This window comes from Pongo abelii, chromosome 22 (assembly GCF_028885655.2).
Source record: "Pongo abelii isolate AG06213 chromosome 22, NHGRI_mPonAbe1-v2.0_pri, whole genome shotgun sequence".
NCBI lineage: Eukaryota > Metazoa > Chordata > Mammalia > Primates > Hominidae > Pongo > Pongo abelii.
In genome coordinates, this window is record NC_072007.2 from 23,419,534 (window position 1) to 23,447,240 (window position 27,707).

Below are 27,707 nucleotides of genomic sequence, written 5' to 3' on the forward strand. Positions count from 1 at the left end.
AGACAGAGTCTCGCTCTGTTGCCCAGGCTGGAGTGCAGTGGCGCAATCTCAGCTCACTGCAAGCTCTGCCTCCTGGGGTCATGCCATTCTCCTGCCTCAGCCTTCTGAGTAGCTGGGACTACAGGCACCTGCCACCATGCCCCGCTAAGTTTTTGTGTTTTTAGTAGAGACAAGGTTTCACCTTGTTAGCCAGGATGGTCTTGATCTTCTGACCTCGTTATCTGCCCACCTTGGCCTCCCAAAGTGCTGGGATTACAGGCGTGAGCCACCGCACCTGGCTGAAAAAATGTATTTTTAAGCATAACAGAAGCATTATGCTTTAAAGTATGTTCATCTTAATAACAAAGAAATGTATTTCATGTATCCGGGAAAAAACAACAGATCTCGCATTATCAATGTTTGTTCTTTAGTGCTCCAAATAATTACCATGATCATTTTAATTTTACCTACTCCTTGTTTAACTCTGATTATCTCATATACATTCTGGATAATCAAGCCTCTTCACTCATTTCCACGTCAAATAATATAAAACATCAACACATCGACAGAGTGTACAATTTCTAAACTTTTATTTTACCGTCTGGGTTCCAGATTTTTAAAGTGAAAGCTCATTTTTCTATATAGCTTCTGCCTAATGGATTGTATGTTCTCAGAACTTGTCAACAAAATATACCTCCCAATAATCCAGCCTTCAAAATGTGCACAACAAAATATCACGTTTCCTAATGTATTTCTATGGGTTCCCTACAGGTGATTTGTAGTGTTCTTCAAATATGTTCCTTAGTGGATTTAAGTTTTCTGAATTGAACTAGATCAAAAGTATTTTGGAAGTCAGAAAAATGTTACTTCTTTCAGAGCTACATAGAAGAAGTGCTTTGTCCTCCAGAGGACACGTCTGTGACACAGAGCATGAGATACAGGGAGGAAAACCCAGGCTGCTTATTACTTCTGCTCCCATCAATTTGTCCTGATGCATTTATTGAGAACAGAAGGATATCTCCATTCCAGCCACTGAGTTTTGTGTCTTGTAGTGAGTCTGTGCCTCTGTCTTGTCATCTTACAAAATGCTTCACATTTCCCACCCCCTTAGGTTTAACAGGAAGGTTAGAGGGAATGGGAGTTGCGTGGTTCTACTTTCACATGAAGGGCTCAAGTGGTCTGAAGTTGAACATTTCTCTTCTTCCCCCGCTGAAGACTACAGCAGTCTGGTGATGGGTATTTCCCTTAATTTAAGTCATATAAACTCTGACAAAACCCCAGTAGGTTAGGTTTTGCTCAAATAGTTTTCCGAAGGCAGAGCTTGGTAAAAAGAATAGAATGTTCTAGGTGGCTTTTAGAATGGGTACATTTCCTTTCCCTATGCCAGAAACACGAGATTTTTCTACCTGTACTGTAAGAATGTGGTAAGGCTTCTGAAGATAAAACTCTCAAAAGTGAGAAGGAGGAACTAAGACTGGCCTCCCTGGAGATTTTAACTCTCACACTTGTCCACTCTCAGGCTTCAGCAGTTCCTCAATTACAGTGTAGGTTTCCTACCATAGTACTAATTGCTACTGAAGTTTTTTCTTACAGGTTTCTCTTCTGGTAAGTCATGATGATCTTTATTCATATACCTTTCCATACAGTTTGGGGGCAGATGTTTAGCTCATGACCTCATTTTTCCTTTTTTAATTCTTTTTTTTGAGACAGAGTCTCACTCTGTTGCCCAGATTGGGGTGCAGTGGTGTGATCATGGCTCACTGCAACCTCCGCCTCCTGGATTCAAGCAATTCTTATGCCTCAGCCTCCTGGGTAGCTGGGATTGCAGGCATCCACCACCGTGCTCAACTAATTTTTGTATTTTTAGTAGAGACAGGGTTTCACCATGTTGGCAAGGCTGTTCTCGAACTCCTGACCTCAGGTGATCAGCCCACCTCAGCCTCCCAAAGTGCTGGGATTTGTACAGGCATGAGCCACCACACCCAGCCTTTAATTTTATTTTTAATTGACACAATAATTTTACATATAGATGGGATACAGTGTGAGCTTTAGATACGTGTTTATATATGTAATAATCAAATTAGGGGATTTAGCATATCGAACATCTCATTTATTATTTCTTTGTGGTGAGAACATTCAAAACTCCCTTTTCTAGCCATTTGAAATATTCAATACAAAATTGTTCACCATAGTCACCCTACTGTGCACTAGAATATATTCCTCCTATTAACTGTAACTTATTGCCCATTGACCATTTTCTCCTCATTTTGCACTCTCTTGCACACTCTAGCTTCTAGTAACCACCATTCTACTCTCTACTCCTATGAGATCAACTTTATTAGATTCTATATATTAGTAAGAATGTGCAGTATTTTTTTTTATGGCTGGCTTATTTTACTTAACACCGTGTCCTCCAGGTTCATCCCTGTTGCTGCAAAGAACGGAATTTTATCTTTTTATGGCTGAATACTATTTCTTTGTGTGTGTGTATATATATATATATATAATGATATATATACACAATGAAATACAATTGTGTATTTACATTATTGTGTAATATATATCTATATTACATTGTGTATATATAAATGAAATTATATATATATATACACACACACACACACACACCACATTTGTAAAATCCATTTATTTATTGAAGGACTTCAGATGATTCCATGTCTTTGCTATAGTAAATAGTACTGTGTACTAGTACAATAGTACTAGTACTTAGTACGACTGTAAATAGTATTTTAATAGTACTGTGATGAACATAAGCATGCATGTGTCTTTACAGTTGAATGATTTCTGTTTTGGGGGCATATACCAAATAATGGAATTTGTGGGTTAAATGGTAGTTTGGTTTTAAATTCTTTGAGAAATCTCCAGAGTACTTTCTAAGTGGCTGGAAAAATTTACATTCCCTCTAGCAGTGTATAAACTTTCTCTTCACTACCCACCAGCATCTATTATTCTTTGCCTTTTTAATATGGCTACTGTGACTGATGTGAGATGGTATCCGGTGGTTTCGATTTGCATTTTTCTAATGATTAGTGATATTGAGCATTTTAATATGCTTGTTGGATGCATGTCTGTCTTCTTTTGAGAAGTGTATGTTCATGTTCTTTTTTCATTTTTAATAAGGTTTTTTTTTTTGCTTGGTTAATTACAGTTTTTTAAACAGATTCTACATATTAAACCTTTGCTGAAAATCATAGATTGCAAGTTTTTTTTTTTCTCATTCTGTTGGTTGTGTGTTTACTCTGTTGATAGTTTCTCTTGCTGTGCTGAAACTCTTCAGCTTAATCCATTCTCATTTGTCAACTTCTGTTTCAGCTGCTTTTAGAGTCTTGAAGTCTTTGCCAGGGCCAATGTACATCATGGTGTTTCCTAGGTTTTCTTCTAGGGTTTTCACACTTTTAGGTTTTATATTTAAGTCTTTAATCCATCTTGAGTTAATTTTTGTATATGGTATAAATGAAGTGGTCCAGCTTCAATCTTCTGCATATGACTAGCCAGTTATCCCAGCACTACTTATTGAATAGGGAGTCTTTTCCTTCCTTCTTTTTTTTTTTTTTTTTTGAGATGGAGTTTGACTTATTGCCCAGGCTGGAGTGCACTGGTACGATCTTAGCTCACTGCAACCTCCACCTCCCAGGTTCAAGTGATTCTCCTGCCTCAGCCTTCAGAGTAGCTGAGATTATAGGCGCCCTCCACCATGCCCAGCTAATTTCTGTAATTTTAGTACAGATGGGGTTTTACCGTATTGGCCAGGCTGGTCTCAAACTCCTGACCTCAGGTGATCTACCTGCCTTGGCCTCCCAAAATGCTGGGATTACAGGCATGAGCCACCGTGCCTGATGGGGAGTCCTTTCCTTATTGTATGTTATTGTCGGCTTTGTGAAAAAATCAGACGATTTTAGATGCGTGGCTTTATTTCTGGGTTCTCTAGCCTGTTCCTTTGGTCTATTTGTCTATTTTTGTACCAGTACCCACACTCTTTTAGGTATTGTTGTCTTGTAGTGTAGTTTGAAGTTGGGTAGTATGATGACTCTAGCTTTGTTCCTTTGCATAGAATAGATTTGAGTATTCAGGCTCTTTTTTTGTTTCAAATAAGTTTTTTCATTTTTAAAAAATTCTGCAAAAAATGTTGTTGGTAGTTTGATAGGAATAACATTTAATTCAAAAGTAAATTTCTTTCAGTAGTATGGCCATTTTAGCAATATTGATCCTATCCATGAGCATGGAATGTTTTTCTGTTTGTTTTTGTCATTTCTAATTTTTTTTAAACAATAGTTCGTAATTCTCATTGTAGAGAACATTTGCCCTCCTGGTTAGCTGTGTTTCCAGGTATTTTTTTTATTTTGGTGGCTATTGTGAATAGAATTGTATTTTCAGTTGGATGTTATTGGTGTGTAGAAATGTTATTGATTTTCATACATTTATTTTGTATGCTGAAACTTTACTGAATTTCTTTTTCAGATCTGGGAGCCTTTGGGCAGAGACTGTGGGCTTTTCTAAGTATAGAATTATATCATCTGTGAAATGAAATCATTTGACTTCCACTCCCCCTATTTGGATGCCTTTTATTTATTTCCACTGCCTGATTGCTTTGGCTGGGACTTCCAGTATTTTATTTAATAGGAATAGTGAGAGTGGGTATCCTTGTTTTGTTCTGGTTCTCAAAAGGAATGTTTCAAGCTTTTGCCCTTTCAGTATAATCTTGACTGTGGTTTGTTATAGCTGGCTATTATTATCTTGAGGTACGTACCTTTGATGCCTAGTTTTTGAGGGTGTTTAACCATGCATCCCAGGAATAAAGCCTACCTGATCATGGTGGATTAGCTTTTCTGATATATATTTATATAAAAATATATATAATTTGTAAGTTATATATAATTTATATAGATATATAATATATTATATGTATAATATATAAATATATATATATTTTTATTATTTTTGAGATAGAGTTTCACTCTTGTTGCCCAGGCTGGAGTGCAATGGCGTGATCTTGGCTCACTGTAACCTCCATCTCCTGTGTTCAAGGGATTCTCCTGTCTCATCCTCCCAAGTAGCTGGGACTACAGCCCTGAGCCACCAAGCCCAGCTAATTTTTTGTATTTTTAGTAGAAACGGAGTTTCATCATGTTAGCCGGGCTGGTCTCGAACTCCTGACCTAAGGTGATCTGCCCGCCTCTGCCTCCCAAAGTGCTGGGATTATAGGCGTGAGCCACCACACCCAGCCCAATTTGCTTTTTTTTTTTTTCTCTTCTTTTTCCCCATATCTGCTAAGTTTTGGTTTCAGAATGATATTGGCCTCATAGAATGAGTTAGGAAGAAGTCGCCCCTCCTCCTTTTTTTGGAATAGTTTCAGTAAAACTGGTACCAGGTCTTCTTTATATGTGTGGTAGAATTTGGCTGTGAATCCATCTGGTCCAGAGTTTTTTCTGGTAAGCTTTTTATTATTGATTCAATTTCAGAAGTCAGTATTGGTCTGTTCAGGATTTTAATTTCTTCTGATTCAGTCTTGGGAGTTTATATGTTTCCAGGTATTTATCCATTTCTTCTGTGTCTTCTAGTTTGTGTGCATAAAGATGTTCATAATAGTCTCTAATTGTTTCATGTATTTCTGTGGCATCAGTGATAATATTTCCTTTGTCACTTTTTATCATGTTTAGGTAGATCATCTTTTTTTTCTTTAGCTAGCAGTCTATCAATCTTATTCTTTCAGAAGTAAGTTTCACTGGATTTTTTACAGTTTTTTTTTTTTTTTAATCTCCGTTTCATTCAGTTCAGCTTTGATATTTCTTGTCTTCTAGCTTTGGGGTTGATTTGCTTTTACATTTCTGTTTCCTCTAGATATTGCCTGGCACAGTGGCTCATGCCTGTAATCCCAGCATTTTGAGAGGCTGAGGTGGGTGGATCACCTGAGGTCAGGAGTTTGAGACCAGCCTGACCAATATGGTAAAACCCCATCTGTACTAAAAATAAAATAATTAGCTGTGCATGGTGGCACACGCCCATAGTCTCAGCTAGGCTGAGACAAGAGAGTTGCTTGAACCTGAGAGATGGAGGTTGCAGTGAGCTGAGATTGCTCCACTGCACTCCAGCCTGTGTGACAGGGCAAGATTCTATCTCAAAAATAAATAAATAAAATAAAAAAGATACAATATTAGGTTCTTAATTTGATATCTTTCTGTTTAATATGGGTGTTTAGTGCTACAAACTTTCCCTTTAACACTTTTTTTTAAGAGTTTCTCAGTGATTTAGGTATGTTGTATCTTTGTTTCTGTTAGTTTCACAGAACTTATTGATTCCAGCCTTAATTTTATTCTTTACTCAAAAGTCACCAGGAGCTGCTTATTTAATTTTTTATTAAATTGTATGGTTTTGAGAGATTTTCTTGGTATTGAAATCTGTTTTTATTGCACTGTGGTCCGATGGATAGTGTCGTTGGTGTGATTTTGATTCTGTAGAATATATTGCAAGTTGCAAGTGTGTGGTGGTCAGCTGTAGAGTATGGGTCGTGTGCAGGTGAGAAGAATGTATATTCTGGTTTTGCTGACTGGAGCATTCTGTAGATGACTGTTAGGTCCATTTTGCTAAGTGTCAAGTTTAGGTCCTAAATATCTTTGTAAGTATTCTGCCTTGGTGATCTGTCCAGTAGTTTCAGTGGAGTTTTAAAGTCTCCCAGTATTATTGTGTGGTTATCTAAGTCTCTTCATAAGTCTCTAGGAACTTGATTTATGAATCTGGGTGCTCCAGTGTTGGGTGCATAGAATTACCGTTTAGGATAGTTAAGTCTTCTTACTGAATTGAACCTGTTATCATGAAATGCCCTTCTTTGTCTTTTGTGATCATTATTAAAGTCTGTTTTGTCTGAAAAAAGAATAGTAACTTCTGCTCTTTTTTTGTTTTCTATTTGGTTGGTAGACCTTTCTCCATCTGTTTTCTTTGAGCCTGTGGATGTCCTTGCATGTGAAATGGGTCTCTTGAAGACAGCATACAGTTGGGTCTTGCTTCTTTATTTAACTTGCCACTCTGCACCTTTTCAGTGGGGTATTTAGAACTTTCTTTTTCGAGGTTAATATTGATATGTGCAGATTTGATCCTGACATTGTGTTGTTAGCTGTTTCTTATGTAAACTTGATTATGTATTTACATTATAGTATAAATAGCCCATGTACTTCAGTGTGTTTTTTTGTGGTGGCCAGTAATAGTCTTTCTTTTCCATGTTTAACACACCCTTAAGAACCTCTTTTAAGGCAGGTTTGGTGGTAATGAATTCCCTTAGCATTTGCTTGTCTGAAAGGACATCTTTTATCTTTTGTTTATGAAGCTTAGTTCAGTGTGATTAGATTCTTGGTTGGAGTTTGTTTTCTTTGAGAATGCTGAATATAGGCCCCCCCCCCCCCATTGCTTTTGTCTTGTACGGTTTCTGCTGGAAGGTCTGTGGATAGCCTAATGGAGTTCCCTTTATAAGTGACCTGCCCCTTGTGTCTAGCTGACTTTAATATTTTTTCTTTCACACAGACCTTGGAGAATCTGATGACTACATGTCTTGGGGATGGTTATCTTGTGTACTATCTCCCAGGGGTCCCCTGAATTTTCCGAATTTGAATTTCAACCTTTCTAGGAAAGTTAAGAAAATTCTTATGGACAGTATCCTAAAAAATGTTTTCCAAGTTACTTGTTCTGTCTTCCTTTCTTTTAGAGATGCCAATGAGTTGTGTATTTGGTATCTTAACATAATCCCATATTTCTCAAAGGTTTTGTTCATGAAAAACAATCTTTTTCAGTTATTTTTGTCTGACTGAATTAATTCAAAGAACTGGTCTTTGAGCTCTGAGATTCTTCCCTCAGCTTGGTCTCGTCTGCTGTTAATATTTCTGATTGTATTACAAAATTATTTTTGTGAGTTTTTCAGCTTTATCAGATCAAGTTTTGTTCCTTCTTAAGAAGGCTATGTCATCTCTCACCTCTTGAATAGTTTTACTGAATTTTTTAGATTTCTTGAAATGGGTTTCAACTTTCTTCTGAATTTTGATGATCTTCATTGGCATCCAGGTGCTGAATTCTCTGTCATTTCAGTGATTTTATGCTGGTCCTCCACTTGAGTACTAGCCATAGGTCTTGGCTTGGCACTCCCATCCCATAGCCCTGTGCACCATAGCTCTGGGGTGAACTCAGGCTTTTCATTCTCTCCCCAGCTTGGGAGCAGCAGGGTTGGGGACCTTGGCAATGGCAGTGGCAGAAAGCCTTTCACTTGTATCTTGGGGTACCACCTCAGAGACGTGCAGAGCTCTGCCAATCAGAATGATCAGTCAGAAATGCAGCAGCTGCATTGTGGGCCCAAGCTGGGACCCTTGCCTGGTTAAGAGCAGGGGATTTGGGGCCAACAGGGAAGAGAGACTGGGCTTCCCCCCATATGTTGGCTGTGGCCTGCTGGAGGTGTGAGCAAAGCACTCAGGCACTTTGTTTCTTCCCCAGCCTGAGGGCAGCAAGGGCAGTATCACTGCAGCAGTAATGGCAGAAGGGCTTTCAGTTGCCTCCAGGAACTCCACCCCAGAGAGATGTAGAGCCACTGCCAATGAGAATGTTCAGCCAAGAGTAAGGTGGCTGAACTGTGGGCTTAAACCTGGGCCTCCTTCTGGTGAAGAGCAGGTTGCCAGAAGCTCACAGAGAAGAGAAACTGGGCTTCTCTCCATCTGGTGGCTGTGGCATGCTGGAGGTGCTGGCAAAGCAATCAGGGTCTTTATTCTTTCCCTAGATCAAGGGCAGCAATGGTGGTACTGCTACAGTGGCAATGGCAGAGAGCCTGTGGGTTACCCCTGAAAGCTCCATCTCAGAGAGATGCAGAGATGCCACTGACTGAAGCAGTCCTTCAGGGTAGGGGTGCAGGATGGCTGTGCTGGGGGCCCAGGTCAGGAGACGCTACCCAGTGAGGCATAGCAGGGAGGGGGACCCATGTGGAAACAGTTTGCCCACTTTCTGTAAGGCAGCTGTGGTGTGCTAAGAAGCCTATGATAGTTCTTGGGCTCTTCAGTCCCTCCCTAGCCTAAGAGAGGTAGAGGCAGGGACCATGGCAGTTGCAAAAACAGTAGGCCTGACAGTTACCTCTGGGAGGTCTGTCTTCAGAGTTGCAATTAGCCTGAGTGCTCAGGCAGAGGGTAAGTGGCTGCATTGGGACCCAGGCCAGTGGGCATTACCAGGCAAGGTGTAATGGAGGTGAGGCCTCTACGGGAGGTAGAGTAGAGACAGGAGGTGAGTCTATCTGCTCCTCAGCACTGTAGATATGACCCCTATCCTGGGGGCATGTGAGAGAGTCTGGCCTCTTCTAGTGGCAGAGCTATAGCAGCTGGCACTGTGGTGCTCAGTGGTCCAAGGCCCTTAGGGTTCCATGTGGGCCTGACTGGAGGCTCTGCCCAGACTCCATGCAGCTCTCTGTGTCAGTTGGGGAGCCCTGTGGGGAGGGTGTCGGGGGATTTTCTGTGCCCAGGATTTCAAAAGTCGGTGGCAGAAGGGTGAGTCACCAGTGGCTCTTGCTTACTCACTATTTTCCTGCCGTGGGGAGCCCCCCTGGGCTCCACACCGATTCTGGGTGGGTGGCTTTTCTGTCTCACTCCTCTCTGTGGATCACATTTCTTCCTTGATGAATTCCCCATTTTAAAACAACTTTACATACATTTGTGGAGTATAAGTGCAATATTGTTACATGCATAGATTGCATAGTGCTATCAAGGTTCATTATCAGAATTTTTAAAAAAAAACAGAGAGATGAGATCTTGCTATTTTGCCCAGGCTGATCTGCAAATTCCTGGGCTCAAGTGATCTGCCTGCCTCAGCCTCCCAAAGTGCTGAGATTACAGGGGTAAGTCACTGAACCTGGCCAGAGTTGTTTTTTCTTTATAGAGCTGAATAATATTCCATGTATGTGTGTATATCACACTTTGCTTCTCCATTTACCTATCGATGGACATTAGGGTTGGTTGTACCTTTTGGCCATGATGAATAATGTTGCTATGAACGTGAATGTACAAATACCTGTTTGAGTGCTTGCTCTCAGTTCTTTTGGGTACATACCGAAAGGGAGTTGTTGGATTATGTGATAATTCTTTGCTTAATATTTTAAGGAGCTGCCAAACCATTTTCCACAGTGGCTGCACCAGTTTACATTCCAAAAAGAAGTGCATAAAGGGTCCAGTTTTTCGATATCCTTGCTGACATTTAATATTTTCTGTTTATGTGTTGGATATTTGTAGTGTTTGAAATTCATTTAAGGGTCTTTGTTGTTACCAAAATATTACAAAAATTTTTTCAAATAGAGCAATATGCTGTAATATAAATCATCTTACTTGCTTCTTGATGTCTGTGATCTATTTTCTCAGTAAGAAGAGAAGCTTCTCTCCACCCAGCCTCGGTTCACTGCACTCAGTCCCTTGGCTGTGTCCGTATGTGTGGGGGAGAGGGAGCTTGGCAGCTCTGTCCTGCACTGGTCTGTTGTAGTCCATCACTGGGTTGTAAAGCACCTCTCCTCCTCCTCCTTGGGAGAAATTTCACTATTCTGAGTGCCATCTGCATTTATTTTGGGTGTGATATTAACCCAATTTTATTGAAATAACACTAGATAGAAAGTTAGGGGATAGATACTCTATCTGATGAGAGTTTTGGGCAAATCACATACTTAGTTTTTGAGTATTGTTTTTTCTCTTAGGCAAGAAAACAGTAAATTAGGCAGCCAGTGGGAGAACCTCAGAGCTCTGAATGTGGGTTTGGAACACCAGATTTCTACCACTCACTTTCTTATTACTTGTCCTGCACAAAGATCATGGCCCAAGTAACAATGTCCACCCTGGCCATTGAAGATGAGGAGTCCTCAGAGAGCAGGATGGTGGTGACATTCCTCATGTCAGCTCTTGAGTCCATAGTGAGACCTTCTATTCTGACATTCCATAGTTGGGTAGAACTGCGCTGTAGATAAGGTTGATTTGTTTTTGTAGAAGATACAATTTTATTTTTTTTTTAGTTTTAAGTAGTAGTTTTTTTTTCTTGAAGAGTAGTTATGCCTTTCAAAATACATTTTATTAACATGCTTCAGAATGTTTAATTTTTACATTGAATCTCAAATAATTTTCTACCATTATTTTAGGCAATCATTTGTTTGCAAGTGTGAACTTTGAAATTATGTGTAATATTTGTGGTTACTCAGAATGAGTTTGTATGCTGGAATATGGGGCTGAAGTTTTATTGTATCGATATGTAGAAGATTCCCAGAATTCCGGGTAATGAGGGCATCTTTACTATTGTGTGTCTATATTTCTTCTGCTTACACATTCACTATTGCATTAACCACCTCTTTCTAAATTGTTTAGTGTTAGCTGTTTATGCTTTTTTTTTGTTTAGATGGAGTCTCACTCTGTCACCCAGGGTGGAGTGCAGTGGTATGATCTTAGCTTACTGCAGCCTCTGCCTCCCAGGCTCAAGTGATTCTCCTGACAGCCTTTCTAGTAGCTGGGACTGCAGATGTGTGCCACCACACTCAGCTAATTTTTGTATTTTTGCTAAAGATAGGGTTTCATAATGTTGGCAAGTTTTGTCTTAAAAGTCCTGAGCTCAAATGATCTGTCTGCCTGGGCCTCCCAAATTGCTGGGATTGCAGGTGAGAGCCACCGCACCTGACCAGCTCTTTACTTAAAAAAAAAAAAAAAAAAAAGCCTGTCATATGCATAATTACAGTGAAATATTGAGTACTGATTATGTAGTTTTGTATTTTTATATTACTATCATGGTAGTTACACAATTAATTTATATTTTTATGGGTAAGTAGCCGGAAATAGTATTTATTATAAAAAGTATCAGGTGGCCAGGCATGGTGGCTCACGCCTGTAATCCCAGCACTTTGGGAGGCCAAGGCAGGCAGATCACGAGGTCAAGAGATTGAGACCATCCTGGCTAACAGGGTGAAACCCCGTCTTTACTAAAAATACAAAAAAATTAGCCTGATGTGGTGGTGGGTGCTTGTAGTCCCAGCTACTCAGGAGGCTGAGGCAGGAGAATGGTATGAACCCAGAAGTTGGAGCTTGCAGTGAGCCGAGATTGCGCCACCGCACTCCAGCCCGGGTGACAGAGCAAGACTCCGTCTCAAAAAAAAGTATCAAGCTTAGGTATTTTCTTTTTTTTCTTTTAACTTTTTTTTTTTGAGAAAGGGTCTTACTTTGTTGTCCAGATTGGAATGCAGTGGTGTAATCATGGCTCACTGCAGCCTGCGCATCCTGGGTTCAGGTGGTCAGAGTAGCTGGGACTGTAGGCATGTGCTACCACATCTGACTACTTTGTTTTGCTTTTTAGTGGAGATGAGGTCTTCATATATTGCCCAGGCTGGTCTCTTAACTCTTGAGCTCAATCAATTCTGCCTCTGCCTTTCAAAGTCCTGAGATTACAGGCATGAGCCACTGTTCCTGGCCTAGCTAATTTTTAAGCTTTTTTGTAGAGACAGGGTTTCTTTATGTTGCCCAGGTTTGTCTCCAACTCCTGGGCTCAAGCAATTGTCCTGCCTTGGCTTCCCAAAGTGTTGGAATTACAAGTATGAGCCACCATGCATGGCCTTAGGTGTTTTCTGACATATTAAATTTAAATATTTTAAGCAGGAAGAGCTATGCATTTTCTTCCCCTTAAGTGGTTGAAAAGTATTAGGTAGTGCTTAACCTCACAGAGCTCTGTGTGACATAGTTTGTGGATGCTTTTATTTCATTTTTTTTGAGACAGGATCTGACTCTTTTAGGATGGAGGGCAGTGGCATGATCATAGCTCGGTGCACCCTTGACCTCTTGGGTTCAAGTGACCTTCCTGCCTCAGCCTCCCAAAGTGCTCAGATTATAGGCTTGAGCAACTGTGCCTAGCCATCTTTTTTGTTTTCTTATAAATAGGGCAGTTAAAAAAATGTTTCAAGAACTTTATAAAATTATCTCCTTAAAGACATTTTAGAATGGTTGGTGGTTATATATTGTTATTTTATGAATGACTTGTTTCTGCCTTGTGATCATAAAACCAGCCAAAATTTGTGACTGTTAATGTTAAATAAAAATTTAGAGATGAGATGCTGTTCTGTTGATAATAAAATAATTTCTTTAAATATTGATCTCTGCAAAGAGTACTATAAGGCCACGTAAGACCCATTCACATCCTTAGAATTTCTTTACAGTTCCCTCATCTTTGGCATAGTCATTTCACTATTCTCAGCCTTCATTTCTTCCTCCCCAGCCTTAGTAAGACCATTTCTCCTCCTATTCCTAGTTGTATATTACACAGTATAATTAAAAGTGTAGAAACTGCTGAGTTCTTCAGTGGCTTGTCAGGGTGCAAAGCAGATCCAGGCTGACTTTATCCCTTCCTTGGCTGGTAGACTTCTTTTACCTAATCTGTGGATAGTACATGAATCTTGCTTACTCTTTCATAAACATTGCCTTTGTTGACAGGATTGTTTTAGAGTGTGGACAGTGAAGCAAGAATGTACCCTCATTTACCGCAAGGTAAGTAAATAATAGTTCCTTACAGGAGAGTAGCCACAGCACATGTCATGTAAGTGCAATGGAAGGAAATTACTGACGCCCATTACTGACGCCCATCATTCTTCACGCTAGGGCAGCTGTCGGCCCACCTCCAGCTCAGAAGTTCTGTACCATAGCTTTATTATAGCTCAAAAGATTTCTGATCACCTCACTAGCTGCTAAATTAGTTACTGAAGATAACATTTTAAAGCAATATTATGCAGAAATAATCTCCATTTAAGAAATTAGAGGGCGTTTATTGTGCAAATCAAAAACAAAGACTGGAGAGCTTATAGTTTTCAACAAATGATACTGAGAATATAGGCTATTTGGTAAAAAGTAAAAATTTTGGTAAAAACAAGCTTCAATGTATAGTCTTCATCATGTGACAAGTTAAATTCTAGATAAGTAAAAATAGTTATACTGAGACAAATTTTAAAACCAAAATAAAACATATGTAATTATTATATAATTATTCAATTCCATAAATGGCTTTTCTATGCCTAAAATAAGTGACGTACTTTTATGGGTCAGTCGGAGATACACTAACACATTTGATAAATAGACAAAGGATATGGTAATGTGCAGAAAATTATGCTATGATACTCTTTAATTTAAACACCAATCAGTGGAGTATGTTTATGATACTAAGATACCCTTTTTCAAGGTTTCTGGAAAAGTCACATGGTAACATTTGCTAGGATATTATAAACCTTATTAGAAAGCAAATTTTAGTAGATTTTGAGTATTTGGAGTATTGACTCTCAATGGTTATTTTTCTTGACTCTCATGTCTTTTTTGAGAAAGTCATTAAAGATGTACATAAATATTTTCTTCCAAGGTTATTTACAGTAGTGTTATTTTTAGGAGGGAAAATTGGAATCACTGACCTTTGAAATGGTGTTAGCACTAAATGAATTATGGTGTATCCATAAAATGGAATACTATCTACTCTATAATGTTTTTAAAAATTTGACTCTCATAGAAATATACTTAGTGAAAGTCAGTAAGTAATCACCTAAATTTGATTCTGGCTATGTGTAGATGGGGGGATACTTCTGGAGGAGGGGATTATGTACTGAACGCTGTAGTGTGGATTTCAGTCCCTTCTTTCAATACTGATGGCACTAATTTCCCCAGCTGCTGTGAGTGTTCGAGTCACCTTGTCTGCCTTTTCCTTGGGAAGGGCCACACTGGCTTCTGAAGAAGCTCTTGGTGCAGCTGCATCCCTGTTCAGCACTTTGACTGTTCAGCCATGCCTGCCTCCCACCTCCTGGGTGCTGTTATTGACAGTGCTCCCCAGCAAGCCTGTGTGAAATCTCAGTCTCTTTCTTGAAGAATCTGACCTATAATAGATTACAAGGGATTTCTGCATTTTTTTCTTACAAGTTTTGTGTTGTCTTTTGCTTAAAATCAGGCAAAAATCTATTTAGAAAGAGTAGTAAGTTTAAAAAATGGTGTTAGTTTTTTTTTTTTTTTTTTGAGACAGAGTCTTTTGCTGTTGCCCAGTCTGGAGTGCATTGGCATGATCTCGACTCACTGCAACCTCTGCCTCCCAGGTTCAAGCGATTCTCCTGCCTCAGCCTCCCAAGTAGCTGGGATTACAGGCATGAGCCATCACGCCCGGCCTTTTATTTATTTATTATCATTATTATTATTATTATTATTTACATTTTTAGTAGAGACGGGGTTTCACTATGTTGGCCAGCCTGGTCTCAAACGCCTGACCTCGTGATCCGTCCGCCTCGGCCTCCCAAAGTGCTGGAACTACAGGTGTGAAGTGCTGTGCCCAGCCTCGTGTTAGATTTTTTTAAATTATCTGGCAGAAATGGTGCTTTTAAATGTCTGCCTTTAACATAATATTTGCTGTTCTTATTATAGTTTAAAGAAGTGGCCAAGTTTAAGGCCAAAGTGGCCTGCATCACAGAGTATAAAGCAGATCTCTGCCTTCAGAACTGAAGGACAGAGGACATAATTTTTTCAGTACCAGAAAGGATTTTCAAACAGATTTTGTAAAATATTGTAAGCATTGTATTGTTACCATTTTTATTTCATTGATTTTAAACCTAAATATTTATAGATAACACTAGTCATATTTTCTTCTAAAGCAGAATGATGTTTAAAGTATATTAAAAAAATTTTGTTTTGAGTTGGAGTCTCATTCTGTTGTCTAGGCTGGAGTGCAGTGGCGAGGTCTTGGCTCACTGTAACCTCTGCTTCCTGAGTTCAAGCAAATCCCCTGCCTCAGCCTCTTGAGTATCTGGGATTACAGGCATGGGGCACCACACCCAGCTAATTTTTTTTTTGTATTTTTAGTAGAGATGAGGTTTCACCATGTTGGTGAAGCTGGTACTGAACTCCTGACTTCAAATGATCCACTCACCTCAGCCTCTCAAAGTGCTGGGATTACAGGTGTAAGCCACTGTGCACAGCCTAAACTATGAATGATTTTCTGAAATGTTTATGAAGACATTTCAAAATGCTCAAAAGGAATCACCGAAGTGGTAATATGTCAGGGTAGGTACTGAAGAGTTAAGAACAATGGCAAGTGTTGATTGTACGGGGCTCCTTGCTTGGCTTCACTCTGGATTAATGAGATGCATTAGAGAGAAAGTAATGAAGGGAGAGAAATTCTGAATAGATTAAAAGTTCTTACTCAGATAAGAATTTCTAGATAAAGATGGTGAACTGAAAACAAGAAATTCACTGTGCAAAGGAGTTTGTTTAAGCATGATGCAGAATTAAACAGTTCTCCTCAACTCGCTCAGTGGAATCACCTTATCTGAATCTTCAGTGGGTTTTGTAATTCTTGTTTAGAGCAGTGAGCTTATTTGACATTGGAACACAGTATTAAAATTTACTATATGGTGTTAATACTTATGGCCACTCACAGTATGACAATTTTCATATCTGTGTGTAACCTAACACTATTGATAGGTTTCATGTTAACTGAGTGAAACACTGAAAGGGAACAAAAAAAGGCAGGGCATCTGTAGGCACAGAATACATATAGGCATAACTCATTTTTTTGGGCCCTGCAGATACTGCAGTTTTTACAAATTGAAGATTTGTGGCAATCTTGTGTCAAGCAAGTCTGTTGTTCCATTTTTCCAACAGCATGTGTTCTCTTTGGTTCTCTGTGTCACATTTGGTTACTCTTAGAATATTTCAAACTTTTTCATGATTATTATATGTGCTGTGGTGACCTGAGATCAGTGAGCTTTGATGTTACTGTTGTAATTGTTTTGGACTCCATGAATGCACCCGTATAAGATGGCAAACCTCATTGGCAAATGTTGTGGCTCTGACTGGTCCACCAATCAGGTGGTTTCCCATCTCTTCCTCTCCTAACGCCTCCCTAGTCCCTGAGACACAATATTGAAATGAGGCCAGTTAATAGCCCTCCAGTGGCCTCCAAGTGTTCATGTAAAAGAAAGAGTTGCAGTCTGCTCAATTTAAATCAAGTTAAAAATGATGAAGCTTAGTGAGGAAGACATGTTGGCAGCTGAAAGCTAGGCCAAACAGTTTGCCAGGTGGTGAATGTGCAGGAAAAGTTATCGAAGGAAATGAGAAGTGCTGCTCCAGTGAACCCACAAAAGATAAAAAAGCAAAACAGCCTTATTGCTGATACGGAGAAACTTTGAGTGGTCTGGATAGAAGATCAAACCAGCCACAACATTCCTGTAAGTCAAAGCTTAATCCAGAAGAAGGCCCTAACGCTCTTCAATTCTGTGATGGCTGAGAGGAGGTGGGTAAGCTGCAAAAGAAAAGCTGAAAGCTAGCAGAGGTTGGCTCATGAGGTTTAAAGAAAGACATAGTCTCTATAATAAAAAAGTGCAAGTTGAAGCAGCGAGTACTTGATGTAAGAACTGAGTTCTTCAGAAGATCTCGCCGAGATAATTCATGAAGATGGCTAGACTCAAAAAAACAGATTTTTAATGTAGACAAAACAGCCTTATATTGGAAGATGCCATTTAGGACTTTGCTAGATAGAGAGAATTCCATTACTGGCTTCAAAGCTTCAAAGGAGAGGCTGAGACTCTTGTTAGAGGCTAATGCATCTGGTGACTTTAATTGAAGCCAGTGCTCGTTTACCATTCCAAAAATTCTAGGGCCCCTAAGAGCTATGCTAAATCTGCTCTGCATGTGCTCTATCAATGCAACAATAAAGCCTGGATGATGGCATATCTCTTTATAGCATTGTTCACTGAATATTTTAAGCCTACTTTTGAGACCGACTGCCCAGAAAAAAAAGTTCCTTTCAAAATATTACTGCTCATTAACACTGCACCCAGTCCCTCTGAGAGCCCTGATGGAGGTGTACAAATAGATGAATGTCATTTTCATGCCTGCTAATACAACATCCATTCTGCAGCCCATGGATCTAGGAGTAATTTCAAGTCTTATGATTATTATTATTTTCTTTTTTGAGAAGGTCATCTCACTGTTGCTCAGGCTGGAGTGTAATGGCGCAATCACAGCCCACTGCAGCCTCAGTCTTCTCAGGCTCAGGTGATCCTCCCACTTCAGCCTGCTGAATAGCTGGGACCACAGGTGGTGCACCAACATGCCCGGCTAATTTTTGTGTGTTTTTTTTTTTTTTGGTTAATTGTTTATTTATCAAGAGGAAATATTTCTTAGCCCACACATTCATGTGTCATAGTTCAGGAACAGAAGTCAGTGACAAACTTCTAGGTAATTCAACCTGAAGAAATTCTTTATATTCCAAGATTACTTTACACTCTGAAAGATACCAGCCTTCCTCATCTCCTCAAAATCTTTCATGACATCATAGTTTCTGTAGAAATCTGCGTATGCCTTCTTTCTTTGATCAGCCACACGAAACTTATACAAAGCTGCAACCCCCAGGGATAGCATGAATGCTACAGCCATATGATTTCGCAGACGCCTGGCCAGAAGGCCACGCATCTGAGGTTTTGGCAAAACTTCGGGAGCCATGGTAGTTACTGTCCTTGATACGTATGCCAACCTCAATACCAACGTCCTTCCTTTTTGTGGGTTTTTTGTAGAGATGTTTTGTTTCCATGTTGCCTAGGCTGGTTTCAAACTTCTGGGCTCAAGCAGTCTGCCCACCTTGGCCTTCTTTAGAGCTTGGGATTACAGGTGTGAGCCACTGCACTCAGCCTTCAAGTTTTATTCTTTTTTTTTTAAATTATTTATTGATCATTCTTGGGTGTTTCTCGGAGAGGGGGATATGGCAGGGTCATAGGATAATAGTGGAGAGAAGGTCAGGAGATAAACACATGAACAAAGGTCTCTGGTTTTCCTAGGCAGAGGTCCCTGCGGCCTTCTGCAGTGTTTGTGTCCCTGGGTACTTGAGATTAGGGAGTGGTGATGACTCTTAAAGAGCATGCTGCCTTCAAGCATCTGTTTAACAAAGCACATCTTGCACCGCCCTTAATCCATTTAACCCTGAGTTGACACAGCACATGTTTCAGAGAGCGCGGGGCTGGGGGAAAGGCCATAGATCAACAGCATCCCAAGGCAGAAGAATTTCTCCTAGTCAGAACAAAATGGAGTCTCCTATGCCCACCTCTTTCTACACAGACACAGCAACAATCTGATCTCTCCTTCCTTTCCCCACACTTCCCCCCTTCTTTTCAACAAAACCGCCATCGTCCTCATGGCCTGCTCCCGATGGTCGCTGTTTCTTCAGAGCTGTTGGGTACACCTCCCCGACAGGGCGGCCGGGCAGAGGCGCTCCTCACCTCCCAGACAGGGTGGCCGGGCAGAGGCACTCCTCACTTCCTCCCAGACGGGGTGGCAGCCGGGCAGGGGTGCTCGTCACCTCCCAGAGGGGGCGGCCGGGCAGAGGCGCTCCTCAACTCCCAGAGGGGGCGGCCGGGCAGAGGCGCTCCTCACCTCCCAGAGGGGGCGGCCGGGCAGAGGCGCTCCTCACCTCCCAGAGGGGGCGGCCGGGCAGAGGCGCTCCTCACTTCCCAGATGGGGCGGCCGGGCAGAGGCGCTCCTCACCTCCCAGATGGGGCGGCCGGGCAGAGGTCCTCCTCACTTCCTCCCAGACGGGGTGGCTGGGCAGAGGCGCCCCTTACTTCCTCCCAGACGGGGTGGCGGCCGGGCAGAGGCGTTTCTCACCTCCCAGATGGGGCGGCCTGGCAGAGGCGCTCCTCACCTCCCAGATGGGGCGGCCGGGCAGAGGCGCTCCTCACTTCCCAGACGATGGGCAGCCGGGCAGAGGCGCTCCTCACCTCCCAGATGGGGCGGCCAGGCAGAGGCACTCCTCACTTCCCAGACGGGGTGGCCGGGCAGAGGTGCTCCTCATCTCCCAGACGAGGCGGCTGGGCAGAGGTTCTCCTCACTTCCTCCCAGATGGGGTGGCGGCCGGGCAGAGGAACTCTCACCTCTCAGACGGGGCGGCCGGGCAGAGGCGCTCCTCACTTCCCAGATGTTGGGTGGCTGGGCAGAGGTGCTCCTCATCTCCCAGATGGGGCGGCTGGGCAGAGGCGCTCCTCACTTCCCAGACGGGGCGGCCGGGCAGAGGCGCTCCTCACTTCCTCCCAGACGGGGTGGTGGCTGGGCAGAGACGCTCTTCACTTCCCAGATAGGGTGGCCGGGCAGAGGCGCTCCTCAAATCCCAGATGATGGGCGGCCGGGCAGAGACGCTCTTCATTTCCTATACGGGATGGCGGCCGGGCAGAGGCGCTGCTCACCTCCCAGACAGGGCGGCCGGGCAGAGGTGCTCCTCAGCTCCCAGACGGGGTGGCCTGGCAGAGACGCTCCTCACTTCCTTCCAGACGGGGTGGCGGCCGGGCAGAGGCGCTCCTCATCTCCCAGACGGGGCGGCCGGGCAGAGGCGCTCCTCACTTCCCAGACGGGGTGGCCGGGCAGAGGCACTCCTCACTTCCTCCCAGACGGGGTGGCGGCCGGGCAGAGGCGCTCCTCACTTCTCAGACGGGGCGGCCGGGCAGAGGAGCTCCTCACATCCCAGACGATGGGTGGCCAGGCAGAGATGTTCCTCACTTCCTAGACGGGGTGGCGGCAGGGCAGAGGCTGTAATCTTAGCACTTTAGGAGGCCAAGGCAGGCAGTTGGGAGGTGGAGGTTGTAGTGAGCGGAGATCATGCCACTGCACTCCAGCCTGAGCAACATTCAGCATTCAGTGAGCGAGACTCCGTCTGCAATCCCAGCACCTCGGGAGGCCGAGGCGGACAGATCACTTGAGGCCAGGAGCTGGAGACCAGCCCGGTCAACACGGCGAAACCCCATCTCCACCAAAAATACAAAAACCAGTCAGGCGTGGCGGCGCGCGCCTGCAATCCCAGGCACTCGGCAGGCCGAGGCAGGAGAATCACAGGAGCCCGAGGCAGGGAGGTTGCAGCGAGCCGAGATCATGGCAGTACAGTCCAGCTTCGGCAACAGAGGGAGACTGAAAAAAGGAGAGGGAGACCGAAGAAAGGGGAGAGGAAAAAAGAAGGAGAGGGAGACCGAAGAAAGGGGAGAGGGAGAGGAAGTTTTATTCTTTAAGAAATATATTTTGTACGCCAGGCGCGGTGTCTCATGCCTGTAATCCCAGCAATTTGGGAGGCCAAGGCAGGCAGATCACGAGGTCAGGAGATGAAGACCAGCCTGATCAACATGGTGAAACCCCTATCTCTACTAAAAACACAAAAATTAGCTGGGCGTGGTGGTGTGTGCCTGTAATCCCAGCTACTCGGGTGTCTGAGGCAGGAGAATCACTTGAACCAGAAAGTCATAGGTTCCAGTGAGCCGAGATCACACCACTGCACTCCAGCCTGGCAACAGAGCAAGACTCCGTCTCAAAAAAAGAAAGAAATACATTTTGTAAGGCCATAGCTGCCAGAGATAGTGATTCCTCTGATGGATCTGGGCAAAGTAAATTAAAAACCTTCTGGGAAAAATTTACTGTTCCAGGTGCCATTAAGAACATTTGTGATTCACGGGAAGAGAACAAAATTAACATTAACAGGACTGTGGAAGAAGTTGATTCCATCTCTCCTAGGTGACTTTAAGGGGTTCAAGATTTTAGAGGACGAAGGAACTGCAGATGTGGTGGAAATAGCAAGTGAACTAGAATTAGAAGTGGAGCCTGCTGGCTGGGCAGAGTGGTTCATGCCTATAATCCCAGCACTTTGGGAGGTCGAGGTGGGATCACCTGAGTTCGGGAGTTTGAGACCAGCCTGACCAACACGGAGAAAGCCCATCTCTACTAAAAATACAAAATTAGCCAGGCATGGTGGTGCACGCCTGTAATCCCAGCTACTTGTGAGGCTGGGGCAGGAGAATTACTTGAACCCAGGGGGCAGAGGTTGCAGTGAGTGGAGATCCTGTCATTGCACTCCAGCCAGGGCAACAAGAGTGAAACTCTGTCTCAAAAAAAAAAAAAAAGTGGAGCCTGCATATGGGACTGAACTGCTGCAATTTCATAATCAAATGTGAATGGGTAAGGAGTTGCTTCTTACAATGAGCAAAGAAAGTCGTCTCTGAAATGGAATCTACTCCTGGTGTAGATGTCGTGAATATTGTTGAAATGACAAAAGATTTAGAATATTCCATAAATTTACTTCATAAAGCAATGGCAGGCTTTCAGAGGATTGACTCCGATTTGGAAAGAAGTTCCACTGTGTGTAAAATGCTATCCAATAGCATCATACATCCCAGAGATCTTTTGTGAAAGAAAGATTCAACATAACTTTTAAATGCATTGGGAAACGAAGACATTTGTGTAACTTCACTTTACACTTCCATGATTGTGGTGGTCTGGAATTGAACCTACAGTATCTCCCACGGATGTCTGTATGCCACTAAGGTTTAAACTTAAATTTGCATTGTCAGATTAGATTCAATTCATGTTCAATTGAGCAGATTACTAGTGAATTAAAAATTTTTCTAATTTGCTAATTCCTATTCCAAGTAGTATTTTTAGTTCCTTAAAAAAACTGTCCTCCCCACTGTATCCCTCCCTTCACCATCTGTGTTATAATCTTCCAAGCTTTATGGTAGTAACTTATTTTTAAAATTTTGCCAATATTATAATTTTGAGAAATGTTAAGTCCTTGATTGTATGTTTGTTTATACTAATGCTGTTTTGATTGTGTGTGTATCACCTGCCCTCTGACCCACAAACACCACAGTCTCACGGGCAGATGTGTTTATTGTCCCCTCCCTGTGCTCTATGGCTTACATGGTTCTCCAGTGATGCGAACTAAGCATTAGGGAGTGGTCCTCAGTGGCAAGTTGTAGTCCCTGCCTATTGATATTTGTAGTTTGTTTACATTGCTACTAATGTGATACCATGGAGAATGGTTTTTGTACCTAATTCTCAAGTACCTTTTATTTGTTTGCAATAGTGTTCTTCTGAAACTTAATCAATAGGTTCATGAGGAAGTTGTAGAAATTCTTCAGTAGAATTCTGAGCCCTTTTCTGGGATTTAGTAAAGTGTTATTAAATAGAACTAAATATAAAGCGAGTCATTCACATGATTTAAAACTTTCTAGTTATAACATTAAAAAATAAAGGGAAACGGGGGGGAGGAGCCAAGATAGCGGAATAGGAACAGCTCCGGTCTACAGCTCCAAGCGCGAGCAACGCAGAAGACGGGTGATTTCTGCATTTCCATCTGAGGTACCGTGTTCACCTCACTAGGGAGTGCCAGACAGTGGGCGCAGGTCAGTGGGTGAGCGCACCGTGCGCCAGCCGAAGCAGGGGCGAGGCATTGCCTCACTCGGGAAGCGCAAGGGGTCAGGGAGTTCCCTTTCCAGGGGTGACAGACGGCACCTGGAAAATCGGCCCACTCCCACCCGAATACTGTGCTTTTCCGACGGGCTTAGGAAACGGTGCCCCAGGAAAGTATAGCCCGCACCTGGCTTAGAGGGTCCTACGCCCACGGAGTCTCGCTGATTGCTAGCACAGCAGTCTGAGATCAAACAGCAAGGCGGCAGCCAGGCTGGGGGAGGGGCGCCCGCCATTGCCCAGGCTCCCTTAGGTAAACAAAGCAGCCTGGAAGCTTGAACTGGGTGGAGCCCACCACAGCTCAAGGAGGCCTGCCTGCCTCTGTAGGCTCCACCTCTGGGGGCAGGGCACAGACAAACAAAAAGACAGCAGTAACCTCTGCAGACTTAAATGTCCCTGTCTGACAGCTCTGAGGAGAGCAGTGGTTCTCCCAGCACGCAGCTGGAGATCTGAGAACGGGCTGACTGCCTCCTCAAGTGGGTCCCTGACCCCTGACCCCCGAGCAGCCTAACTGGGAGGCACCCCCCAGCAGGGGCAGACTGACACCTCACACGGCCGGCCAGGTACTCCAACAGACCTGCAGCTGAGGGTCCTGTCTGTTAGAAGGAAAACTAACAGAAAGGACATCCACACCAAAAACCCATCTGTACATCACCGTCATCAAAGACCAAAAGTAGATAAAACCACAAAGATGGGGAAAAAACAGAGCAAAAAAACTGGAAACTCTAAAAAGCAGAGTACCTCTCCTCCTCCAAAGGAATGCAGTTCCTCAACAGCAATGGAACAAAGCTGGATGGAGAATGACTTTGACGAGCTGAGAGAAGAAGGCTTCAGACTATCAAATTACTCCGAGCTACGGGAGGATATTCAAACCAAAGGCAAAGAAGTTGAAAACTTTGAAAAAAATTTAGAAGAATGTATAACTAGAATAACCAATACAGAGAAGTGCTTAAAGGAGCTGATGGAGCTGAAAACCAAGGCTCGAGAACTACATGAAGAATGCAGAAGCCTCAGGAGCTGATGCGATCAAATGGAAGAAAGGGTATCAGCCCTGGAAGATGAAATGAATGAAATTAAGCGAGAAGGGAAGTTTAGAGAAAAAAGAATAAAAAGAAACGAGCAAAACCTCCAAGAAATGTGGGACTGTGTGAAAAGACGAAATCTATGTCTGATTGGTGTACCTCAAAGTGACGGGGAGAATGGAACCAAGTTGGAAAACACTCTGCAGGATATTATCCAGAAGAACTTCCCCAATCTAGCAAGGCAGGCCAACATTCAGATTCAGGAAATACAGAGAACGCCACAAAGATTCTCCTCGAGAAGAGCAACTCCAAGACACATAATTGTCAGATTCACCAAAGTTGAAATGAAGGAAAAAATGTTAAGGACAGACAGAGAGAAAGGTCGGGTTACCCTCAAAGACTAACAGCTGATCTCTCGACAGAAACCCTACAAGCCAGAAGAGAGTGGGGGCCAATATTCAACATTCTTAAAGAAAGAATTTTCAACCGAGAATTTCATATCCAGCCAAACTAAGCTTCATAAGTGAAGGAGAAATAAAATAAAATCCTTTACAGACAAGCAAATGCTGAGAGATTCTGTCACCACCAGGCCTGCCCTAAAAGAGCTCCTGAAGGAAGCGCTAAACATGGAAAGGCACAACCAGTACCAGCCACTGCAAAATCATGCTAAAATGTAAAGACCATCGAGACTAGGAAGAGACTGCATCAACTAACGAGCAAAATAACCAGCTAACATCATAATGACAGGATCAGATTCACACATAACAATATTAACTTTAAATGTAAATGGACTAAATGCTCCAATTAAAAGACACAGACTGGCAAATTGGATAAAGACTCAAGACCCATCAGTGTGCTGTATTCAGGAAACCCATCTCACGTGCAGAGACACACATAGGCTCAGAATAAAAGGATGGAGGAAGATCTACCAAGCAAATGGAAAACAAAAAAAGGCAGGGGTTGCAATCCTAGTCTCTGATAAAACAGACTTTAAACCAACAAAGATCAAAAGAGACAAAGAAGGCCATTACATAATGGTAAAGGGATTAATTCAACAAGAAGAGCTAACTATCCTAAATATATATGCACCCAATACAGGAGCACCCAGATTCATAAAGCAAGTTCTGAGTGACCTACAAAGAGACTTAGACTCCCACACATTAATAATGGGAGACTTTAACACCCCACTGTCAACATTAGACAGATCAACGAGACAGAAAGTCAACAAGGATACCCAGGAATTGAACTCAGCTCTGCACCAAGCGGACCTACTAGATATCTACAGAACTCTCCACCCCAAATCAACAGAATATACATTTTTTTCAGCACCACACCACACCTATTCCAAAATTGACCATATACTTGGAAGTAAAGCTCTCCTCAATAAATGTAAAAGAACAGAAATTATAACAAACTATCTCTCAGATCACAGTGCAATCAAGCTAGAACTCAGGATTAAGAATCTCACTCAAAACCGCTCAACTACGTGGAAACTGAACAATCTGTTCCTGAATGACTACTGGGTACATAATGAAATGAAGGCAGAAATAAAGATGTTCTTTGAAACCAACGAGAACCAAGACACAACATACCAGAATCTCTGGGATGCATTCAAAGCAGTGTGTAGAGGGAAATTTATAGCACTAAATGCCCACAAGAGAAAGCAGGAAAGATCCAAAATTGACACCCTAACATCACAATTAAAAGAACTAGAAAAGCAAGAGCAAACACATGCAAAAGCTAGCAGAAGGCAAGAAATAACCAAAATCAGAGCAGAACTGAAGGAAATAGAGACACAAAAAACCCTTCAAAAAATAAATGAATCCAGGAGCTGGTTTTTTGAAAGGATCAACAAAATTGATAGACTGCTAGCAAGATTAATAAAGAAAAAAAGAGAGAAGAATCAAATAGATACAATAAAAAATGATAAAGGGGATATCACCACCGATCCCACAGAAATACAAACTACCATCAGAGAATATTACAAAAACCTCTACGCAAATAAACTAGAAAATCTAGAAGAAATGGATAAATTCCTCAACACATACACCCTCCCAAGACTAAACCAGGAAGAAGTTGAATCTCTGAATAGACCAATAACAGGAGCTGAAATTGTGGCAATAATCAATAGCTTACCAACCAAAAAAAGTCCAGGACCAGATGGGTTCACAGCCGAATTCTACCAGAGGTATAAGGAGGAGCTGGTACCATTCCTTCTGAAACTATTCCAATCAATAGAAAAAGAGGGAATCCTCCCTAACTCATTTTATGAGGCCAGCATCATCCTGATACCAAAGCCTGGCAGAGACACAACAAAAAAAGAGAATTTTAGACCAATATCCTTGATGAACATTGATGCAAAAATCCTCAATAAAATACTGGCAAACAGAATCCAGCAGCACATCAAAAAGCTTATCCACCATGATCAAGTGGGTTTCATCCCTGGGATGCAAGGCTGGTTCAATATACGCAAATCAATAAATGTAATCCAGCATATAAACAGAACCAAAGACAAAAACCACATGATTATCTCAATAGATGCAGAAAAGGCCTTTGACAAAATTCAATAACACTTCATGCTAAAAACTCTCAATAAATTAGGTATTGATGGGACGTATCTCAAAATAATAAGAGCTATCTGTGACAAACCCACAGCCAATATCATACTGAATGGGCAAAAACTGGAAGCATTCCCTTTGAAAACTGGCACAAGACAGGGATGCCCTCTCTCACCACTTCTACTCAACATAGTGTTGGAAGTTCTGGCCAGGGCAATTAGGCAAGAGAAGGAAATCAAGGGTATTCAATTAGGAAAAGAGGAAGTCAAATTGTCCCTGTTTGCAGATGACATGATAGTATATCTAGAAAACCCCATTGTCTCAGGTCAAAATCTCCTTAAGCTGATAAGCAACTTCAGCAAAGTCTCAGGATACAAAATCAATGTACAAAAATCACAAGCATTCTTATACATCAATAACAGACAAACAGAGAGCCAAATCATGAGTGAACTCCCATTCACAATTGCTTCAAAGAGAATAAAATACCTAGGAATCCAACTTACAAGGGATGTGAAGGACCTCTTCAAGGAGAACTACAAACCACTGCTCAAGGAAATAAAAGAGGATACAAACAAATGGAAGAACATTCCATGCTCATGGGTAGGAAGAATCAATATCATGAAAATGGCCATCCTTCCGAAGGTAATTTACAGATTCAATGCCATCCCCATCAAGTTACCAATGACTTTCTTCACAGAATTGGAGAAAACTACTTTAAAGTTCATATGGAACCAAAAAAGAGCCCGCATCGCCAAGTCAACCCTAAGCCAAAAGAACAAAGCTGGAGGCATCACACTACCTGACTTCAAACTATACTAGAAGGCTACAGTAACCAAAACAGCATGGTACTGGTACCAAAACAGAGATATAGA

The 27,707-nt window shown here is 42.2% G+C and overlaps 1 protein-coding gene and 1 pseudogene across 1 annotated transcript; one reads left to right on the forward strand and one right to left on the reverse strand.

Moving 5' to 3' along the window:
- LOC100431411 (general transcription factor II-I-like) overlaps positions 10,808 to 27,707 on the forward strand; it is a 29,474-nt pseudogene continuing 12,574 nt past the window's right edge.
- LOC112130512 (cytochrome c oxidase subunit 6C-like) lies at positions 18,127 to 18,532 on the reverse strand. The gene has a single exon (XM_054542819.2). The coding sequence runs from the start codon at positions 18,483 to 18,485 to the stop codon at positions 18,258 to 18,260; it is 228 nt and encodes a 75-aa protein (XP_054398794.1). The 5' UTR covers positions 18,486 to 18,532; the 3' UTR covers positions 18,127 to 18,257.